Source organism: Lentinus tigrinus (genome assembly GCF_003813185.1).
Source record: "Lentinus tigrinus ALCF2SS1-7 unplaced genomic scaffold L226scaffold_15, whole genome shotgun sequence".
In the NCBI taxonomy this organism is placed as follows: Eukaryota; Fungi; Basidiomycota; class Agaricomycetes; order Polyporales; family Polyporaceae; genus Lentinus; species Lentinus tigrinus.
In genome coordinates, this window is record NW_027137924.1 from 88,806 (window position 1) to 104,215 (window position 15,410).

The 15,410-nt window shown below is 56.1% G+C and overlaps 4 protein-coding genes across 4 annotated transcripts; 1 reads left to right on the forward strand and 3 right to left on the reverse strand.

Annotated features, from left to right (window-relative positions):
• Positions 1-146: 146 nt before the first annotated feature.
• Positions 147-2,626, reverse strand: L226DRAFT_583193 (uncharacterized protein; the record flags this gene model as incomplete). The annotated part of the gene is made up of 4 exons (XM_067685555.1): positions 147-1,093; positions 1,146-1,315; positions 1,365-1,553; positions 1,606-2,626. The coding sequence occupies 4 exons, from the start codon at positions 2,624-2,626 to the stop codon at positions 290-292; spliced, it is 2,184 nt and encodes a 727-aa protein (XP_067534448.1). The 3' UTR covers positions 147-289.
• A 464-nt stretch (positions 2,627-3,090) lies between these two features.
• Positions 3,091-6,591, reverse strand: L226DRAFT_90054 (uncharacterized protein). The gene is made up of 6 exons (XM_067687318.1): positions 6,381-6,591; positions 5,894-6,325; positions 4,725-5,844; positions 4,491-4,673; positions 4,236-4,426; positions 3,091-4,181 (listed from the first exon to the last, which is right to left on the reverse strand). Exons 1-6 carry the CDS (start codon positions 6,384-6,386, stop codon positions 3,252-3,254), a joined length of 2,862 nt encoding a protein of 953 aa, XP_067534449.1. The 5' UTR covers positions 6,387-6,591; the 3' UTR covers positions 3,091-3,251.
• A 265-nt stretch (positions 6,592-6,856) lies between these two features.
• Positions 6,857-10,610, reverse strand: L226DRAFT_546225 (DUF663-domain-containing protein; the record flags this gene model as incomplete). The annotated part of the gene is made up of 5 exons (XM_067682409.1): positions 6,857-7,419; positions 7,511-9,352; positions 9,405-10,029; positions 10,084-10,443; positions 10,497-10,610. 5 exons carry the CDS (start codon positions 10,608-10,610, stop codon positions 6,857-6,859), a joined length of 3,504 nt encoding a protein of 1,167 aa, XP_067534450.1.
• A 220-nt stretch (positions 10,611-10,830) lies between these two features.
• Positions 10,831-14,575, forward strand: L226DRAFT_90071 (uncharacterized protein). Its single transcript, XM_067687319.1, has 6 exons — positions 10,831-11,378; positions 11,437-12,253; positions 12,313-12,624; positions 12,681-14,004; positions 14,064-14,178; positions 14,240-14,575. Exons 1-6 carry the CDS (start codon positions 10,887-10,889, stop codon positions 14,393-14,395), a joined length of 3,216 nt encoding a protein of 1,071 aa, XP_067534451.1. The 5' UTR covers positions 10,831-10,886; the 3' UTR covers positions 14,396-14,575.
• Positions 14,576-15,410: the final 835 nt, after the last annotated feature.

The following is a 15,410-nucleotide window of genomic DNA, read 5'->3' on the forward strand; positions in this document are numbered from 1 at the left end:
TCATACCGTACAATTACGAAGAATTACTCGTATATTCATCCTATGACAGGCCGATCACCAATGATCAGTGAACAAAATAGTTCATGCATACCATGGGGCCGCAAGGGTTGCTGGCATCCGGAAACAACTGGAACAGACCGCGAATAGTGCACTGGTGAGGACGCACCACCCAGTCTGTTCCAGTGTGTTCCCACATAGCAGCACTTATCACACGGCCTCATGAAATGCAATCATGGTCGAAGCGGAGACGAAACCATAGAGAGGGGGGGGCACGGTGTGAAGGACGGTCCTACTTATGAGACCTGCGTCTCTTCGGGCCTTTCTTAGTGCTCGAAGAAGGCTTCGCCGAGCTTGGGGCGGCCAGAACGGGCTTTGATTGCTTCTGCTCTAAGATGCGCTTACTGCGGCGGAGAGAAGCTGCGTCTACAGGAGGATCCGGAGAGGCAGACGCACGTTCTCGCTTGCTGCCCGCGCGAAGTGCATGCGCATCACTAGAGCGAAGGCGCCGCTTCAGAGCCTCCGGCGCAAGTAGGTCCTGACGATCGCCTTCGGGTTGTGGTGCGGGCTGAACGATGCCGGCGGGTGGAGTTGGTAAGGGTTCGTGGGACGTGTAGGCACTAGGTGTGTATGACCGATATTCGGTGGGTAGCAGCGTGTGCACGACGCGATTGTCACGCTCCAAGGTGTGGGTCTGGAGGAACGTGGTCCAATAGGTGTCGAGGTGCTCGGCTGTCCACCGATCGGCGTCGTCTGGGTGCGGCTCCCTCGCGGGACTATGAAAGTCCATCACAGCGGCCAACCATTCTTGAAGGGAAGCGCTGTTCAAGTTCAACCTTCTTGTATGAGCTCGGAAGAGTGCGTTGGCGCTCTTCCCTCCGCCACCCTCGATTGAGCCCAGGTACACAGCGACTTGATCGAACATTTCTCTGATGATCCTGGTAAGCTCCTCTTGGCCCAAGTTGTGAGGCTGCCAAAGCAGTGCACAGTAAAGAACGACATAGAGCAACGACTCCATATCGTCCTCGAACCTGTGCTTGTTACCGTCTTCGCGTTCCACATCCAGCATTCGTATGGAAGTGAATGCCCACGTGCCCTAGAGGATGTCGTTGTTGATACATGTCGCTGAATGAGTCGGAATCACTTACCGCCCGGCCACTCGCGTAAGCTTCACCCGACTCGTCCACGACGCATGATACCTCCCAATCAATCAGGTAACCCTGCCTTATAGTCCGGTCGGGATGTTTCACCAGGATGATGTTACTGACACTGAGGTCCCTATGAATCCGAGAATCTTTGGCTAGCGCGTCCCTCATAGCTACAAAACTAAGCACACATAATGCGCAAATCGTTAGAAAGACACGCACCGACTAGAATATCATGAGTTGCGTGTAGCAATTCTTCTGCGCCCCGGACACAACGTAGCGAATATCCTGCTACGCTAGTAACGAGGCGGTAGTGCTGCCGTCGAGATATGTGTAGATCCTCCACGTCACCCTGGCACACCCATGGCTCGGCCACAAGGAGGTGTGTCGTTGTGAACTGCAGCTCCTTTCCTGGCTAGGTATCAGATAGTCATTCATGGAGCAGATTATGGACTCAACTCACTATTCAACCGGCGAGCTTCAGTAGGAAAGGAGTAAGGAATATCGCCGTGCCAGACCATATGTGGAACGTTGCGTACGCCAAGATCGACCAACCGCCTCAACGTATCACCTTCCAGCTCATCCACATTTCTGAAACGCCATGTGTCCTTTATGAAGACGATGCCGCCGGTAGATGCGTCCAATGCCCAATATCCACGAGTGCCTCGCCCAATAAGTGAAGAAGGTGTGACAACGGGCCGGGAAACGATGAAGCGACGAATGTTTTCGGGATCGACCGTGAAATGCTGGGGCAGAACGTGCATGGCGAACACTTGTCCTGGCGCATAGTGTACCGCAACTGCTTCATCAAGCTCCTGGCCCATGACCTCAAGTTGGGACTGTACGTGGGCTCTGACGGCTTCTCGGAACCTATCCTCATCGTCAGGGGGGGCCAGTTCCACTGTCAGATCGTGCCCACGAACGGTAGGTGATCCTTGCGAAACCCTCCACAAGAATTCGCACAGCAGGTCAGGGTGTTCGCGAATATCAAAGGACTCCGTCACGACGCAACCCGAACGGTCCCAGCGGAAGAGACGAGTAAGAGAACCGAAGACAGAGATGGAGAAGACGAATGCTCTATGTTGCCGGGCGAAGACTTCCACGACGCATGCGATGTGTTCACCAAACGCGTATGTCAGCTGGGAAGCCTTGTCTTTATCGGCGGTGCGGGTCCTCAAGTGACGAGAACTTGGCGTTTCACCATCGTGAAGAGAGGGGGGATCTTGAAAGTAGTCGCGAGAAGGATCGCCACTGACCACGATGAAGAGTTCGGCGTAGCCCAAGTCGGCATGTGTACCTTGACTTGAATGCTCAAGAGTCGACAGAGTGTTTCTGGTATAGCAGCACACTCCGGCCGCGTTCTCGAGGCATGTCGGGTTAGAGCTGCCGTCGCTAGATGCGCCCTCGAAACTAAAGCCCGGACAACGGCATTTGTATTTCGTTCGCTGGTTCAGAGCTGCGACCTGTGGAAGCGCAATGAGCATGGTGACTGCACGTAATCGAACGCGAACTCACAAGGGGTTGTTGGATACTGGTAGGGCTATTTGCACGAGCAGGAATGGACCTGAATGCGCGGAAGGGGGATAAGAATCCTGCTCTGTCCGCGGTGGAATTGAGTGGGAGGAACCGGTCGAGAAACTCTTGTACTGGCATAGGCCCAAGAGTGTGCGGTTTGAGATCAGTGACAAGGCCCCTTAAACGAGACTTGCCCTTGTCATGTAAAGATGACTCCGTGGCCAGGGGAACGTTGTAACAGGGATGTGATAGTGTAGTCATGTTCCACTATGTCGTCCTGTCTTTTGGCAGGCATGTGGCTGGGATATCGGAAGCGACGTGGTAGAAGGGGGGGATGGCACCACAACGCGCGTAAGACGGAGCCGGAAAGCCAACATTGCGAGCACGCATCACGTGCTATGATCGCACGATTTTGTCCAGCGCTTAGAAAGTCCGACTCCCATGACATATCCCCTCGCTCTATCACAGTGAGTTCCGAAAGTCGCAGGTAGCTAGTACTTATATATGTACTTATACACTGACAGAGATACATAGCCACGAATACTGTACGAGCTGCGATCAAAGTAAAATGCGTTGAGCTCATTCGCATAGCGTTCACCACCTGCCCGTTCCTTGGGCTGAATATCGACTGGTCGTAAGAGTACTGGTGCTCGGACCACTAGCCGCGGAGGCTGTGTCGTAGTCATAGAGCTGAGGGCTGTATGATCTCTCCTCGTCCCACTCCTCGTCCGAATCCATGACGGTTCTTCCTCCTGTGTGGGGACGTAGCGTGCTGTCGCTATCATGCCCTCTTGCACGTTTAGCGTCGCCCTCGACATACGTGTCCGCCCGTCGTTTGATTGGGCTCTTCCCTTCACGTTCAGCGTCGCCCTCGACATCCGAGTCTGTCTGGCCTTCGACATCCGAGTCTACCTGTCGTTTGATTGGGCTCTTCCCTTTACGCACGTCACCCATAGGGGGACTGGCGTGCGTAGCCTGGTTCGGCCTCCCTCTACTTGCCAGCGGTGCCTTGTCGCTGAACTTTTCGGGGTGATGCGCGACGTGGTCGAAACGATCGTTCCTCGGCAAAGCAGCTCCGTGCTTTTTGAGGAACTTAGAGAGCCATGGTTCCACATATTTAGGCTGCGACTTATTGAAGCGGCGGGGTGGGGTGATTTTCGCGGCGGGGTGCACGTAGTCCAGCATGATGTTCACCCAAATGCCGGTCTGAGGGACTGCCCATTTGTCAGTCAGGCGGTCTGTGTGGCGTCTGGTCCGTAAGTTCATCGACTTCGGGTCGCCCCCCGTGGGCACGTTCTCGAGCGTGTCATACGCGTCAAAGAACATCATTGTGTTTGCAAGTTCCTCTGGGCTCAGTTTGTGAGGCGTCCACAGAAGGGCACAGTACAGGACCACGTAGATCATGGACTCCATGTCATCCCGTATGGTGTGCTCCAACGAGAATTTGTATCGTAGAGGCAACGTTCCCCCGTGAGCGAGCCGCAAATTGATACATAGCGCGGCGGACAGGAACTGCCAAGTCGCCTTTCATATGACCGTCAGAGCTTTCAAGGTTGGATGAGCAGAATCTACACTCACAGAAACTGGGACATCTCGATGAGGATGCTTCGGCTTAACTTCGGCAGCAAGGTCCCAATCGATGAGATAACCCTTTCGGACCATGTGCGCGTCCGCGAGCTCTCCAACTCTGGGGTCATTGAATAGCACAATGTTCCCTGGGGTCAAATCTCGGTGTAGATAGTTCGCTAGATCGTAAGCGTCCCGGAGCGCTGGAGACGTCCAGAAAAGTCAGCACAGGAGCATGTGTTAGGTTGCTGCGCAACCAGTACTCGCCTTGGAAGACATCGTAAGCAGCATAGAGCAGCTCAGCAGTGCTTCTAAGTTCCACTAGCGAGGCACCGACGATGTTGGAGAGCATGCGATAATGCTTTCGCTCATTGACATAAGGTTCCCTGCTGGAGCGATTGCATACCCACCACGCGCTCAGAAAGCGCTGCGTCTGCGTGGTCTGTGTATCTGTTACTGCTGTGAGCAACTTAACCATCTGAAGAATCTAGAAACACGCACCGCCATATTCGATGGTAGGCAAGTCTTGATCTCCCAGGTCTTCGTCGTCAGAGAGTACTCCATCGTCATCTTGAACGTTTTGTTCATCATCAGCTTCGAATGTGACAGTTTCCACGATGGTAGTGGAAGGAACGTCCTCCTGATACTCCACTGTGGGAATGTTCCGGACGTTCTTCTTTCTGAGATACAGGAGGATATCGCCTTCGCGCACTAGTCGTTCATCGGAGGAGACCGCAGTCCCATCGACGACAGGGTCGTTTGGCTCACTACGCCACGTATCTTTGAGAAGGACAACCCGTTTCAAGAACGTGTCATACGCCCAATACGTGCGAGTACAGCGGCCCACTACTGACAGGGGTGTGGCAAGTGGCCGAGAAACGAGGACGCGTCGCAGGTTGATGTCGAATCCAGGGTCCAGGGGGAGGAAGATCGCCGTGACAGCATTCGGCTCGTAGTGCTTGTTCAACTCCGTCTGATGGTCGCCTGCGGTACTCCAAGGGGGGAGTTGTGTTATGATATGCTTAGCGATGGCGTTGCGGAAGAGTATCTCTTCTGCAGGGGATGCGGGTTCAACAGTGAGGTCGTAACCTCTTTCAGCATCAGAGGCATGAGCAAAGCACCACAGGAATGCGCACAGGTGCGTCGGCTGAGTGCGGATATCGAAAGCTTCGGTGACAACAGCGCCTGCGCGGTCCCATCGAATGAACCGCGTGGAAGATCCGGACATGGAAATGGAGTAACAGCAATGACGGTGCTGTCGCTTGCACGTCTCGACCGCATAGTTGACGGCCTGTCCAAAGTCCTCCGCCCGTTTGTCACCATCACGGATGAACTTGTGGGAATCGCGCTGTTGAACAGTCGTACCCGGCTTAGGATCCTCGAAGAAGTCCTGGGAGGGGGAAGCTTTGATTTCGAAATAAAACGCGACGCAACCCATATGAGACACCCTTCCCTTCCCATCCTTGGACAAGGGGACGTTGGAAGCGTCGATATGTTGTTGCGCGTAACAGCAAATGTCAGGTTTCGTGCTACCCAACTTCTCACCAGGTCCTGTCGCGTCTGCGTGATTGGCAGTGATGTGGAAGGAGAATCCCGGGCAGCGACCGTTCAAAGCCACGGCCTGCACGGACGTTAGACTACCTAAATGCACAAGACCAAAGGATACGCACCAGCTTTTCGTAGATATCCGACTCACGCTTCGCATGGGATGGCACTGATTCGAACGCATCCTTAGAAGGTAGCTGCCCGGTCGATGGGACCTTGTCAGTGTCGTACCCCAAAAACTTCTGTAAGAAGTCATAGGGAGGCATCGGCCCTAGAATCCATGTGGATGCCTCGGCAGCCAACCGAGGGTAACGTGCTTCCGCTTTCTTGCCAAGGAAACCATAATTCTGGGAGCTGCTCTCGGTCATGGACACCTTGGGGACAGGACAGTAGAATGCGCCGGTTCCTGATTTCTCCGATCTTCTCTTCTTCTTGGACGATTGCGAGGTCGTCGTGGAGGCTTGCGATGCTTCGGAGGCTTGAGACTCCTCGGAAACCGGGAGAGCGGGAACATCCTCCTTGCGACGCGCCTTGGAACGACCGGCTACCGAACCCTTCTTCTAGCCCTTTCATCGTAAGACAGAACACTCACTTATTGACACAAAGACATACCGGCATGGACGGACGGGTGTATAACTAGCTATGCGGGGGGAGCGGATGTATGGGATGCGTGTAGGGGGATGTATGGGATGCGTGTAGGGGGATGTATGGGATGCGGGGATGGAGGGGGAAGTAGACCTTATCGTCGTCGGCGCATAATATTGTGCGAGTACAAGGGACTGCCATTCATTCAGCCTCATGGGAACAGGCACACGTGCCAACGCACTGGTGTTCAGATACGCTCAAAGTCGGAGTATGTAGTCGGGCATTGTAGGATCGAGGACTTTGCCTGTATCCCACGCCTCGGTTGGGTACCCACACAACAATGCACGACCAAACAAAAGCAGGAGCACGAGCCCCGCACAGTTCCAGCCATACGGGCATATTCGAAAACGCAAGACTAGACTTGGCGTCACATTCAGCACTTAAGAACGACACGACGTCGGATATAGAACTCACCAGATATGTATCAGACACGATGACGAAAATCATACCTTCCGACGCTTACTACTCCGTCCTCCTTCCGCGTCGGCATCTCGCTTGGCCTTTATGCCTGCCGCACGCATATGCTCCTTCTTCTTCTCTCTCTCTTTCTCGCTCCTCTTCGCCTCCTCTTTCTCCACCTTCTTCCTATGCTCCGCCCTTTTCTCTTCTTTCTTCTCCCTCCTCCTTACGACCTGATCCTTTCGTAGCGCGCGCACCTGTTGCAACAATGCCATCGCCTTCTTCTCCTCTGGTTCCATGATAACCGCGCGTTTTTGCATGTACGTTGCACGATGCTGGGGCTTCATGAGCTTCGGCTTTGACGCATACGGAAGCGTCGCCTGTAGCTTCTTCGGGACCTTGAGCGGGTTGAAGCGCCGGGAAGGACGCTCAACGGGCTTGTATATCGAATTCACGTTGGTCGGGGTTTTCATGCCCTGCTCGCGCCGGACCTGTCCTGTCAGGCGCATGCCCTGCCAGTCCTCCTTTTTCGAAAGGAGGAGAGAGGTGACGGGATTGTAGAATTTACGCGGCTGGATCGAGTACCATGCGCGCAGGAAGACGATGTCTGTGGGCGAGCGTCAGCCACCATACGCCACATAACCACCTACAGTGGCACATAACCACCCGATGGTTAGATGAGGATGATTGAGACTCACCGCTCATGAGGATCTTGTCCTCGAAAGCAGCACGGAAAGCGCCATCGGGCTTCGGCAACGCCTTCTTGACTTGTCCCCGAATGCCGGATACTGTCCTGATATTAGCGCCCTCGAATTTCGCGACCTCAAGCGCCGAATTGAACATGTCCTTGATGAACGCCGTGTTCTTGAAGATCTTGAATGGCACGCCAGTCAGCTTGAGTTTCTTCACAATCTTGGTCGACCGGTCAATATCGAGTACGACGCCGGTGGCGCTGACGCGGAAACCGGGAGAGTCCCGGCTGAGCGCGTTGAAAGCACAGAAACCGGTGTTTGGCAGCGCCGCGGGCCCGTAGAACGTCGCGTAGCAGTGCATGTGTTCCGGAGTGTACTTGAGCATGCGCATTCGGATGGAATGATCATCCAGCGAGTAAATGGGCACCGTCTGAAACCGTCGCCAGCCGAGCGAGAGGATGAGCGGGTCGTTCGTCTTGAGCGTCTTTGCAAACCACCGGTGGCGCTTGATGCGCACTTGCACATATCCAAAGCGTTCCTCCGATGGAAGCAGGCCACCGACCACAATAGGGTACGTGGGATCGAAGTTCTCGACCATCTCAGCGGGGACGGAGGTGAGCTCGAGCCGGATGTATGAGCCTGGGCGGTAGCCTTCGAGAAGCGCGCGCGCCTCGGGATCCAAGACGTCCTCGAACTCTGCACGGTTGAGTTTCTGCTGGCGAGCCATCGTCTCCTTCGCCTCCGTGTAGAAGTCCGTCTTCGCAGCGTCTGGCTCGTCGTACTGCTCGTCGAACTTGCGCTTCAGCTCGGCCTTCTTCGCAGCGAGCGCGGCCGCATCCTTGTTCAAAGATGAGTGATCCTCGCCGTCGTCGCCCTCGCCATTCTCCATGCCTTCGTCATCTCCGTTCCGGAATCCTTCCCCATCCTCCATCCCCTCGTATGGCTCGCCGTTCGCATCAACGCCCTCTGCAGGTTGTGAGGACGACCCTGTGATGAAGAGGTGGCGTATTGAGTCGAGAAGTTCCTCGTCCTCCCACTCCTTTAATTCATCCGTGTTGACGGGCTCCTTCGTCCGATCGAGGTCTTCTTCCGCCTTCGCAGGCGCGCTGCTCTTGATCGTGAAGAAATCCTCGTCGTCCATCCCAGGCGCGCCAGAGGAAGTGGCGTCTCCGGAGCCATCAAGACCCAGAATGGTCTCGGGAGGAGCGGTGGAGTTGTATATGAGCTTTGTCCAATCCTTCCGTCTCCGCGAACGAGCAGACTGCTCGAATGCTGCCTGGGCTTTTTCGGCGAGATTCCGTTTCCACTGCGGAACATCTGCATCATCCTCGTCCTCTTCGCCGCTCGGGACATCGACCGCGTCGTCGTCATCGTCGAAGCGCACGAAGTGGCGAGATAGGCCCGGATCGTCTTCGTCCTCTCCGCCCAGGTCCGAGTCGCTCTCCGCGTAGTCCACCTGCCCACGCTTGCTACCGGACGTCGACAACCCTTGCATCGACCGTCGAACGGTACGCGGCGCTGAGCGACCATGGTCGCCAAGGACAGCCTCATCGTCCTCAGGGATGTCCAGGTCATCATCCGAGAAGCCGTCGTCAGAACCGGACTCATCGTCCTCTTCGCCACTGTAAGCCTCATCCTCCTCATCGTTGTCGCTGTCCTCGTCTTCGGAGCGAGACGCCTCCGATGCGTCGCTGCTGGAACCGAGTCGACTCGGGCCGGCCTCGGCCTGAACCGAGAGGGGACGAGAAGATGAGCCAAAGAGGCGGATCTGGCTCTTTGCGACCACATCCTCGAGCGTGGAGCTCACGTCCTGTAGGTCGAGTACCATCTTCTCTCCCTCGCCCGGATCTGTGTATCTCAGTCAGACGTGCAAGATATGTGGATAGCTGTGGACACGCACTGTCCATGCCGCCTTTGGTGAAGTTTCCAGGGACGTTGATGTACACAGCGTCCTTGTCGTAGATGACACCACCGACGTCGCTCATCGGCGCATGTATAAGGAGCTTCTTCTTCTCACTGAGCTTCCGTCGCTTCTCCGAATCCGCGTCAGGGAGTGGACATGGGTCGCCGAGCATCTGGACGCTCTTGACGTCGAGGTCGCCGACACCAGGTATATGCACCTTTGTACCTAAGCGATAGTTGGTGCCACGGAGGTAACCGTAGAGGGTGACGGTGCGATCGCACTTCCCTTTTGACGCGCGCACCTCCTCGCGAGGGGTGAGGTCTTCGAAGCGGTCGGCGAGCAGGTAAGGATGTGTGTTTCGGAAGACAAGGGGGCGGAACTTCATAACCGAGATGAAGCGGGACAGGTTCAGGATCTCGGTGTCCGGATAGCGACCGTTGAGGACGCCAGAGAGGTAGAAGAGCTTAGCACCTTGGTAGATCTCGGTCCAGAAGCGCTTCTTAAGGGCCTTCTTGGTCGCGCGGAGGGTGGCAGCCTTCTTTATGAGGTCAAGATGGGTGAGGACACCGATGACTTTCGGGAAGCCGTGGGATTGAAGAATGTTCAGAAACTCGAAGGTTTCCTACACGGGTGTTTGCAACTAGATTGAGATGCTAAGGTAAGTCTTGGGACGCACCATTTCAAACCCGTACGACCCGTCAATCATCAACAAGACCAGATCCGCAACCTTCGCGATGTCAATCATGGAGTTGAGGTCGTTGTTGCACTCGACGAAGGTAATACGCTTCTTCTTCCCGCTAACGACAGTGACAGGGCCATGTATTTGGTTGAGAGTCTGCTTGGTGTACCGTCGGATCAGTGACTTCATCAATGTTGTCTTTCCCACCCCGGGAGGACCGACGACGGCAACGACAGTAGGAGGGGGTTGGTCATCTGGTGTGCGGTCGACAAGGGGAACATGGAGGCGAGTCTGGTCGCGTTCAGCAGTCCGACGACCTTGCCTCTCTGCTCTACGACCTGACTTGGGCGCGAAGGCCTTCAAAAGTGGTATTCAGCATGTGTTCGTATGTATGGACGACGCCGACATACCTTCTCGTTGAAACCATGCTGCTTCTCTTTGCCTTTGGCCTTGGCCGATTTTTTCTTCTCTGCCTTGGCCCCCGACTGCGCGGGTCTGTGTGCCTTGTGAGTTTGCGAGTCCATGTCCACCGAGCGTACTAGCAGAGGACAGGCGATGACAGGAGGTAAGCAGGGCGAGGAAAGTTGGGAAGAGTTGCGGTGGAAGCCTGCGCGGAGGCCAAGTCCGCGAGACGATCGGCACGGGCGCCTCGGAAAACTTGTGCAGGCCGCTCGCGAGCACGTGACTGACGCGTTGTTGTTGAAGGGTCCGGCGCTTGGGTTCGAACCACGTCCTCGTCGTCTTCCCCGCCCTCCGCGCCGCCTTCGCTCTCTCTGCGACACCTCTCTCATCCGGCAGCCATGTCAAGGCGGGCAGCGCAGCTTGACTTTTCTATCAGGGGCGACGAGCAGGAGCACCAACGCGTCCTCCTCGAGCACAATTTACAACACACCGACCTCTCTCTCCACCTCTCATCCACCCCAGACGAGTACTCCGACGTGGAGTACCCCCGACACGCCTCTGTGCCCTCTCCTCCCTTCTCTGCTTTTGCCTCTTTTGATCATCGTTCTGGCGATGACTTCGACCCTCATGAGCAAAGCAGGTTTCAAGCGTGGTCGTATCACACCGACGACGGCGCGCAGCCATACGCCGCCGAATCGTTGTCCACTGCAGCACATCACGCCAGCGCGCTCACTTTTAGTGCGGGCTTGGGAGGAGGGAGAGCACCGAGGAGGGATCTCAGTCTCAGTGGGGCGGAGTATGATCCCGACCGTCCATTGCAGGGTATCATGGCTGGAATCGCGGGGCGAGTCAGAGGCTTCGACGCCAACTCAACAAAATCGAGACAAATCGTTCGTCATCTTTGCTCCTTTACTTCGCCGCAATGTTTGATATCGTGCAACATCGCAGACCGCAAGTGTCGTCGACTTCGACCCCCTCATCGTCGACGACACCGCAGAGCTAGATCGTGTCCTCCAGTCGGGGCACGCACCTCCTGGTACTATTCGATCCGCGCGCTCTTCCTCTCCGTCGTCCGGCTCAGACACGAACGGACCTCTGTCACCACCTCCACAGCAGGACTCGAGACCCAGACTGGCGGATGCCCTCAGCCACATGACATTTTCCCCCAAGCGGCCACGCAGCGCGCAGGGCCTGCCGTCACCCCGCCTAGCGAACATCTCTCTGCGAACCTCGACGCCGGATCGAACGGCTCTTGCGCGTCATCTCCCTCCCTCGTCCTCTTCCAACCTTCCCGCATCCACGCCACGTCCGCAGCGCCGCATCAACCAGTCTCTGTCCTACGCTCAGAACAGCGTCTCCCAGCATGTAGAACCTGAGGTGAACATTCTCCCAGCCACGCCTTCCCTCAAGCAGAGTCTCAGGGAAAGGGACGAGTCCTCGAAGTTCACTAACATGGCGCGCGGCTTGGCGCAGGAGATTGAGGCCGAGGCCGATGCTATGATGAAGCGCAATACGAGGCCAGCCACCGATGCGACACCAAAGGCGTACCATCATAGCACAGTTCATTCCAAGCCTCGACGTCAACGGAGTCCTCTGCGGGAGATGATGAACGAGAAGCCTCCTAAGACGCCATACGCCGCGACACCGTTCAAGAAGAGTGTCCAGTTGCCAGACGTGACTGGGTTGACGTCGGCCATTGCTTCGCCTTCAAAGGTGGAGGTGGAGTTTTATGGGTACGATCCTAAGGACACCACAGAGGCTGAAGGTATGTGTTCCTTCTGCATTTAGACGCATGACATATGAAGACTCATCGCCAATACTCAGCTCGTCTCATCGCCACGTTAAGCGTCGTGCAGAACAAGTTGGCATACCTTGAAGCCGAGAACAGTGTATCCCGCCGACGCGTGCGAGAATTGGAGCTCGAGCTCGAGGCTTGCAAGAAGGAAGTGGTGCGGGAACGGACACGCATTATGGAGCATGAGCATAGCATTATGCGAGACGAGGCGGCACCTGGGGCCAGACGTGCTGCAAGCCAGCGCGAACGCATACAGCAGCAAAAAAGGAAGGCAGAAGAAGACCAGGCAGGACTTGCCGCAGCAGAGGCGCGGTATAAGGCTGCCGTCGAGGAGAAGAAAGGTCCGTCTGGCATATCACAGGTTATGTGCCATGCTAATGTGGTCTGCCCTCATCAGCACTAGAGGCGCTGATCACAACTCTTCGCTCACATCTTACAAGACTGACGGCAGAACTGTCGGAACACAAGCAGCTTCTTCTTGAACTTCGATCACTTCGCGACTCGGACGCCCGTGCACTGGCCGAGAAGGGCAAGGAAGTAGACAAGCTCAGGCAAGAAGTCGAGCGACTGGCAGGAGAAGTGGAGGTACTGCGTGGGGTAGTTGAGGAAGGGTTGAAGGAGCGTCGCAGCTTCCGAGAGCAGTCCGCTAGCAATGACCAGGAGAGTAGCGCGGAGTCCGCTGAGGAAACCAGCCGAGAAGAGGGGAAACCAGCACCGCAGCAGCAGGAGCCGCAGATTCACCGACCGCGGGCTCCGTCGGTGCACTCCGACGCGAGCGAGGATGAGGAGTCGGAAGAGTCTATCAGTCGCCGCTCTCCTACACCTTCCCCTGGTCGACGATTGGGAGTCGGAGCAGCGGATAGGACCATGCGAACTGATTATGCCACGATCGCGTCGTCTCAAGGGCCCAGTGTTAGCGCTGTCGCCAACGTTTCAAAGCCCTTCCTAGACGTTGGCGAGGTCAGTCGCATCACGCAGGAGGTCGAGGAGCGTCGTTCGGAGCGCTCCATCCAGTCACGTTCACAGGACGACTCACAGTCGCAATCCGGCTCGGCCTCTCAAGAGGGATCGCGAAGTTGGTCGCGGAATCCGCAACCCAACCAGTCGCGGATGGCTTCACGTGCTGGCTCGCCGTCCATGATGCTCGACGACGATCCTTCCGGCTCCGCACCTCAAGTCCCGCTGGCGCATCTCGAGCACTCCGTTCGCTTCGCTGGCGAGCCCAGTCAGACAGAGAGTAGTCGTCCTCCCTCTCCGTATACTCAAGCGGACATCACGCAGCAGCCTACTGTGCCCTCTCGGCCTGTTGCACCTACACCTGCGGCTGCAAGCCAAAAGCGGCGTGTGCACACTGCACCACAAGCGCAGACGACCGCAGATACACCGTTTCCCCAGATCCGCGGGGCACGCCTCGAGCGGTTGTTTTTCTCTGCACCGGAGCATCACGCGGAGACGTGCACGATGTGCCATAGGAGACGACGCCGACGCCCGGTTGAGGTCGAGCAGGCTGCAGAGTGGGTGCAAGAGCACTCGAGGATGCACCAGTACCACGATGAGGAGTCGGAAGAGTGCTTCGCAGAAGAACCGGATGTGCGCGAGCGCGAACGGAGAGGCTACCCTGCCAAGTCTGCGAGGGACCGGATGGACGATCGGGTGCCACCGCAAACGGTGCTGGCGCGTGTGTTGAGGGAGCTTGAGGACGATTTCGCACATTACAAGAGGTACGTTTGTTTGACACGGCCGCTGCAGTGGTTTAGCTGACATGTGACATGCAATCTAGCATATACGTCGAGCTTGCTGACCAGTATAAGGACATGGACCCGGTGTCCAATGTCGTTAAGCGGAACGTGCTCGCGGATCACCTGCGGGAAGTCATTGACATTTTGGAGCAGAAGGTAAGCTTCGAGTTCCCTGTTGTCAGGGCGTCAGTCTGATTTGCATTTTGCCATGTCTCAGGGGAACCAGATAGCCTCTCTCTATGACTTGCTGACGTTCAAGGACAAGCCCGTTGGAGAGTCTGTCGTCACCGACAAGCCCGCCCCTCGCAGCGCGCCCTCTACGTTTGGCCCGTCGCAAGGACGGGTGCACGTCCGCAGATACCAAACCTCGTAGTCGCTCAAGTATATGCTTCCTAGATCTCTCTCCATGATTCTGCATCCCCGGACTGACCTCTGCATTGTACACACACAGCACAAGTACATGATGTATATTACTGTAGCGTAGCCGTCCATAACTTTCCGTACATATTTTATACGCGTTGGGCTCATGCCAGCGTCGATTTCTCCCACCCTGTCTTCGTCGTCCATTGTGCTGCCAGTGACGAAGACCCGGAGGTATCGTCTGGTACATACCGTCCTTGTGTGCGGCGGCGGGCCGCGGTGCAGGGGTGGCAACCTCAAGCGCCCATGAGCGCTGAGCGCCACCCATGTATTGTGGCTGCAGGACTACTCACTGCACTACAAACATACCCTCCTCCTCCTCCTCCTCCTTCTTGCTCACAACCCCTGCCTGACGACGACATGATCCCTCTCTTGATGCAATCCTACACCTCTGGCTCCGTTCGACAATGCGTCTATGATGTTCCCTTACCTTGCGACGATACCTCACACAAGATCTATGCCGACCCAATCTTTCATTGCCACATTCTTTCCCGTGGCGGAGCTCACAGAAGACCGTTCACATTACCTCCCGAGCAGAAACGCGTTCAGAGCAGTTCCCGCAGCTGCCAAGTCGCCACAGGAGATCTATGAGCCACTGGTGAGAGTTATCCCGAGTATAGTCAGTCCTGTTTTACTAACCTCAGAAAGATCGCTGCTCTTAACGACAGGAAACAGCAGAAAGCTCGTTGCCCGGGTTTTGTCTTCGAGGACGTTGCCGCACGGAGCGTACATCCACGTCGGATTGGCTACATGAAACCTCACGTTTGCTGCTTCTCCACCAGTTCCATTGATTTGTTGCAGAGTTGCGAGCTGTCTTCCCGTTCTGAGCTTGGCCATGCGGAGCTTTTCTTCGAGGTCAAACCCGATCCATCCCACGACGACTTCACCGATGCCATTCCCATCGCTGGTTCTGACACCGTGTATGAAAGCTTCGCCTCCAACCGCGCACCTGCGGGAGTACCTGCCGT